Below are 6,162 nucleotides of genomic sequence, written 5' to 3'. Positions count from 1 at the left end.
GGGCTGGGTGCGGGCGTGCGGGGAGCAGGGCTGTGGGGTGAGGTGGGGCCGTGGGGCCCACGGGTCGGGCCTGGCGTCGGCGCAGGGATGCAGGCGCCGGCGCGGGGCAGGTCGGGGCCGGACAGGCTCCCCGGGGGGGGGGGCGAGGGCGGCGTGGGGCCCCCGTGCTGTGCACGTGCCCCCGTTCTCCTGCGGCTTCTGCCTCTCCCAGCCGGCAGCCCGTGGACCAGGGCTGCCGGCCTGGCGCCTGCCTCCGGAGGGACCTTCCGGAAAGGTTTCGGCCGAAAAGCCTCGACCGTTTCTGAGGTCAGGGAAAAATCCTCCTGCTCGCGTTAAGCCAATTCCCGAGCCGCTGTGCTGGGAAGCCGCAGGGCCGCCGCTCTTCGGAGCAGGTGCTTCCAGTTGGCAGGGCGGATTTGTTGAGGTTTGGGCTTCTGGAAACGGTGCTTTAGCGGCAGCGAAGGCCCCGGGGTTTGGAGCTGAGCTCGGCGGCGGCTGTGCTGCTTCCGGGCACCACGCAGCGAGGAGCAGGGCAGGCAGCGCGCCGTGGCGAGGGGCGGCGGGGAGAAGGTGCCGGGTCTGGATCAGAGCCCGGAGTGCCCCGTGCCCTTTCCAGCGCTGCGAGACGTGCCGGGAGCCGGTCTGGCGCGGACGGCGCTGCGGCCCCGCTGCAGGCCGCAGCCGGAGCTCGCCGGCGCGTGGCGCTGGCCGTCCCGGGGGCTCCCTCGGGATCCCCGTCCCTCTCCCGGGCTCACCTGCCGAAAGCGCTTTCCGGGCCCAGCCCTGAGCGATGCGGCGCCCTGTGGAAAAAATAGCATGTGATCATGTAATCAAAGACGGCTTCTCGTGGCGCTGCGCGAGGGGGTGGAATTGCAGAAGCATCCTCGCTGCCGGCGGCCGCTGACGTTGGCGGCTTCGCTTGGCAACCTCCGTCACGTTCTCTGGGGACCGTCCCCCGGAATGGGGACGGGGACGGTGGGCTGCTTGGCTCCGCAGGGTGCACCGCTCCGGGCTGCTCCGCGGTGTGGCTTCCGGAAACTCCCATGCGGTTCACATCCCTGCTGAGATGTGCCCAGCCGTGGCTCGCCGCATCCGCAGCATCTGCCACGTCCTCCCCGCAAGCAGGGCTGCATGTTCCCGCTGGGACCCGGGCTCTGCGCTCTCCCCGGAGCTACCTCCGGTGTTTCAGGGGCGTGCAGCCCTTCCCGGGCAGGGACGCCCTCCTCCCCTGTGCCAGTCGCTGGCGTGAACGCGGAGCAGCAGTGGGCGCAGCGGTCTGGGGGTCGCCAGCCGGTGGTTTGCCCCCGGCGTGTGCCCGGTGCGCGGCTCCGCCTGGACCAGCCGTCCCGCTCTGCGCCCTGCACGTGGCTCCCGCGCCGGCTCTTCGTCCGCCCCCGCCTTTGCACGCGTCTTCCCTCCCACTCGCCTTCGCAGCCTTCCTTGCCCCGGGGCGGAGGCAGCGGGGTGCGGCAGCGGGGACCCGCGCGCTCGCTCTGCGCCCCGGGACGGGCCGCGTTTCCTCCGCAGGCTTTGCGCGCGGGCGCTTTGCACGGCGCGCAGCGGGGGCTCCGCGGGGGCCGCCCGGCGGGGAGCCTCCCGGGCCCTGACGCCGCCTCTCCTGCAGGAGCTGATGTCGGCGGGGTGCCGGGAGCCGGCGGGGATGGCGGAGGAGAGCTCCAGCGGCAGCAGCAGCTCGCCCAGCCCCGGGGACACGCTGCCCTGGAACCTGGCCAAGCACCAGCGCACCAAGCGCACCAAGGTGGCCGCGGGCAACGGGACGGTGCTGGACCCCGCGGAGCGGGCCGTCATCAGGATCGCAGGTAGGGCTCCTGGGGACACTGCAGCGCGCCGCGGGCCAGCGGCGGTGCAAGGGGCTGAGCTGCTGTGCGACTGTGCTGGGGGGGGTCTTGCAGAGCGCCTGGGCCCCCTCCCTGGCGTTGCGGCAAGGGGCGTCTGGGCGCTTGCAGACGTGGCCCGGCCCATGGGGGCTAAACACCCGTCGTGCCTTGGACGAGGGTGCCGGCCGCGCTCGTGGAGGGATATGTGCACCGCTGCGGGGCGGATGGGGTGCGGGACTGTGCCGGGAGCTGCTGTCGGGAAGGGAGCGGACGCACGGGGACGGGGGTGGCGGGGCTGCTGCAGGCTGCGAGCCCTGTCCAGCCGCCGGCCGCGGCCACGCGTCAGCCCCTGCGCCGGGATGCAGGAGGAACGGCCGGTGGCCGAGGGGCCGCTGCCCGGGCTGTGGGCGCCCCTGGGCCCCGCGTGGCAGCTCGGCCAAGGCTGCTGAGGACCAGACCCGCGGGCAGCAGCTGGAGAGACTGATGCAGGCTGGAAACGCAGCGCGGGGTGGCCAGGGCTGTGCTTGAGGCTGGTCCGGTGCCTGCTGACCTGCTCCGGGCGCGATGCTGCGCCTGGGAGGGCTGCGCCGAGCAGGGGAACTGCGGGGGTGATGCCGATGCCGTGCTGGTGCGTCAGGGCCATGCACCGGAGGGCCGTGCCGAAGGGTCTGGGGGAAGTGCCGTGGGCTGGAGCGCTGTTCTGGGCTGGGGTGCAGAGGGGCGGTGCTGTGGCTCAGAGCTGGGCCATGCTGAGGGGGTCAGGATGGTGGTACCGAGCACGGAAGGCCATGCTGTGCTGAGGCGAGGAGGTCCGTGCCGTGCTGCGGTGGTCAGGACCGTGGTGCCAAGGTGGGGAGGGCCGTGCCGTGCCGAGATGGTCAGGAGAGCAGAGCCAAGGCAGTCAGGACGGCAGTGATGAGCAGGGAAGGCTGTGCTGTGCCCAGAGGGTTGGGACGGTGGTGCTGAGACGGTGCCTCGGTGGGGAGGTTCATGCTGATGTGGGAAGCTCCATTACCATGCTGATGTAGGGAGGTCCATGCCAAGCTGAGGTGGTCAGGACCACGGCGCTGAGGCGTGGAGCTCTGTGCCATACCGGGAGGGTTGGGAGAGTGGTGGGGAGGTCCGTGCCGTGCCGATGTGTTCGGAACAGCGGTGCTGAGCGGGGAGGGCTGTGCCATGCCGGGATCACCGATGCCCATTGGGAGCGGGGTGTCCGTGGCATCTCCACGACAGGCACCGGTGTTGGGGCAGGACCCGGGTCGGGGTCCCCTGGGAGGTCGGGCAGGCGTGTGCATGGCCGGATTTGCCGTGCGAGCGGTGGGACGCAGCTCGGCATCGCCGGGCTGCAGGTTGGGCTGCGGATGTCTGCGGGGTGTCGTGGTGTCTGCGAGGTGTCGTGGCTCCCGTAGAGCCGGGGGCTTCGAGGCCTCGTGTCTTGGCAAGAGGAACCTCATCCATGGGTGCAGCCCCCTTCCCAGGAGAGGGGCTGGGCGCCTGGGGGGCTGTGCCCTTCCCGGGGTCATGTCTCCCGGGGGAACATCAGGGCCACGTGCTCGGGGACAAGTTGTGTTGGCCACGGGGCTCTGCAATGTCAGCAACAGCCATCAGAGGGCCCTCGGGGAGGACGTGTCTCTGGGGGGGGGGGGGGACACCCTTGCGGGACCGTGTCCCTGGGGGGTCCTTGGCAGGACCGTGTCCCTTGCAGTGCCCAGGGCTGCGTGCTCGGGGACAGGGCCGGGCTGTCCCCGGGGCTCTGCAGTGACGGCGGTTGCCGTCAGAGGGCCCCCGGGGCCGTGGCCCGGCGGGGGGCTGCGGTGGCCCCGGCAGCCGTCGTGGCCGTGGCGGGATGCCCAGCGCCGGGCGCAGCAGCGCCCGTCCGTCAGCGCGGGGCCGGCGCAGTCCCCGCGCGGCACCTGGATCTGGCACGGCAGAGCAGTGCCTGCGGGGACCGGAGCAGCGGGGACCCCGCGGGAGCCAGCGCTCTGCGTGTGCTGGGCTGGGGGGGGGGCTTGTGCACCCCCAACAGCATCCTGCCCCATGCACGGGGAGGGGGGGGGCTTCGTGTGCCCCCCTTCTGCCCCCCGCCCGTGGTGCAGTGCCCCCCTTCTGCCCTGTGCCCTTGGTGGTGGGACCGCTGGGGGGGCCGTGCGCCCACCCCCTGCCCCACGCCGGGGGGCCGTGCTGGGGGAGCCGTGCCCCCCCCCACCCGTCCTGAGCCGGGGGGGCCGCGCAGGGCGGTCACGGGGCCGTGGCCTCCCAGCTATGGGCTGGGATTGTTTCCGCTGCCCGTCCTGTCCTCGATTTAGCAGCCGCCCCAGGTGCAGGCGGCCCGGCCCCGCGCTGGGGCTCAGCCCAGAGCTCCGGCGCTGCCCCACTGCGGCCCTCGGCAGGCAGCGGGGTGCCCCGTCCCCGGACACCGCCTCGGTGGGGTTCCCCTTTTTCCCGTCCCTTTCCCTGCGGGAGAGCGGTGGACCCCAGTGCCGATGGGCTCCCCAGGGTTCCTGGTGGTCACAGTTTGGCAGGGGTCCCCAGGGCCACCAGGGTCCCAGCTGGTGATGGGGTCCCCGGGGGTCCCAGTGTGTGTGTGGGGGGGTCCCCGGGGGTCCCAGCCTCGCCGCTCCAGCCCTGCTGCGGTCCCGGGCGGTGGGTCTCCGCGCGGGGATGGGGTCAGGAAGGTCCGGCACCGAGCTCGGAAGCTGAGCCAGGCCAGCGGTGCCCAGGGTGCGGGGCTGGGGGGCTGCAGACCTGGGGGGCACTGGGGGATGGTGCGGGAGCGGCGCTGGTGAGCCCGGCCAGGTGACACCAGGTGCTGCGGTGCAGGGGGGTCGCGTGCTGGGGGGCAGCCTGTGCGTGCGCGTGGGGCACGAGGAGTGTGCAAACAAGTGGGGCGGCAGCGTGTGCGCGTGGGGCACGAGGAGCGTGCGAGCACCTGCGGGGCAGGGGCGCACGCGGTGGCGTCGGGGGCGAGCGGGGCGTGCGTGGGGCAGGGCTGCGCTCGGTGCCTGGGTGTGCTGCGTGCGGGGGTGCTCGCGTGGGGCGGAGGGGTGCGCGTGTGCCCGCAGCAGGGCTGAGCGGGTGTGGGGCAGCGCTGCCCCGGCCGCGATGCCCTTGCGGGGCCGGCACCCAGCGCGCCCCGCGCTATTTCTGTGCGGCGCTGGGCTCCTGCCTGCGGATTGGGTTTCCTGGGGGCTTTGAGCTTCTATATTTAGGGCTGGCGATGCTCCGTCCCGCTCCGGGCAGGTATCGCATGGCCGCGGCTTTCCCGGTGCAGAGAGCCAGCGCTCCGTGTGCCGGGGTGCATCGTGCCGGCCCGTGCCCGGAGCGGTGGGGTGCCCCGTGCCGGGGCTGGGGGCTGTGCGTGCATGTGCCCATGCCTGTGCCCACACCACGGGAATGCCGCGGCGTCCCCGATGCAGCCGGGGCTCCGTCCCCACGTGCCGCTGGAGCCTGTGCACCGGCGCGTGTTTTTGCACGCGTGGGCAGCTCCGGCCCCGCAAGTGGGACTCCTGCGCGGCGCCTTTGCACCAGTGCCAGGAATGGGGGAGTGCTGGTTCCCCGGGGCGGCGTGCGGAGCCGAGCTGGGAAAGACGGCAGCTGGGACCCGGCCTGGAAATGCTTCCAGGCCTCATTTCGGGGAAGGAGCTTTAAAAATACCCCTTGTTCTCATGGCTGCCGGCGGCCTTGGGGAGAGCGAGTGGCCCGGTGCTGGTGCCGGCGCTGGCGGGGAGGGCAGGGGGACGGGGTGCAGCTCCCGGCTCGATCCCGATCTGCAGGAGGGAGGGGGTCTGCAGCCGGGGGTCTGCGGGCAGGATGGGGAGGGGTTTCTCTCCGGCTTTTCCGGGGCAGCGCCGGGGGGACTGGCTGCGGGAGGGAAGGGGCCATTCCCGAGCCTGGGGGTCCGTGCAGAGCTGCGAGCAGACGGGGACGGTGCCGGGGGAGCCGCGAGGGCAGGATGGGTGCTGGGCTCCCGCCTGCTCCCGCATGGTGTTCAGCCAGGCTCGGCGCCCCGCGGGCAACGGGGGTCACCCAGGCGCCCCCGATGCCGGGGTGGTGCAGGGACCGGAGTGGGGGGGTCGCAGCCTGGCTCCGGCTGCTCCCGCGCCCGGGCTCGACCCCTCGCACCCCGGGCTGCACGCGGGGCCGGCTGGCGCGTGCCGCCTCTCCGTCCCGGTTCGGCTTGCCCGAGGGGCGCGGGGCATTCCCGCGGTGCCCGGCCGCAGCTCCGGTGTCCGGACTGGCTCCGGCTGTTCCTTTAAGGGGTAGGGCCGGGCGGCTGGAATGTCATGTCTGGCGGGGCTGGGCTGTGCAGGGCTGTGCAGGGCTG

At 73.2% G+C, this 6,162-nt stretch overlaps 1 protein-coding gene across 2 annotated transcripts in view; it reads left to right on the top strand.

Moving 5' to 3' along the window:
* The first annotated feature begins 1,643 nt into the window (after positions 1-1,643).
* Positions 1,644-6,162, top strand: part of LOC112976771 (plectin-like) — a 74,892-nt gene continuing 70,373 nt past the window's right edge. For both annotated transcript variants that reach the window (XM_026088348.1, XM_026088347.1), the window contains exon 1: positions 1,644-1,820. In XM_026088348.1, the coding sequence (XP_025944133.1) occupies positions 1,661-1,820 (160 nt within the window). In that variant the 5' untranslated portion in view covers positions 1,644-1,660. The remainder of the gene's footprint in view (positions 1,821-6,162) is intronic.

The sequence above is a fragment of the Apteryx rowi genome, unplaced genomic scaffold (assembly GCF_003343035.1).
Source record: "Apteryx rowi isolate R43461 unplaced genomic scaffold, aptRow1 scaffold_766, whole genome shotgun sequence".
Taxonomy (NCBI): domain Eukaryota; kingdom Metazoa; phylum Chordata; class Aves; order Apterygiformes; family Apterygidae; genus Apteryx; species Apteryx rowi.
The sequence above is the reverse complement of the archived record's forward strand: the minus strand, read 5'-3'. Positions and strand labels throughout refer to the sequence as shown.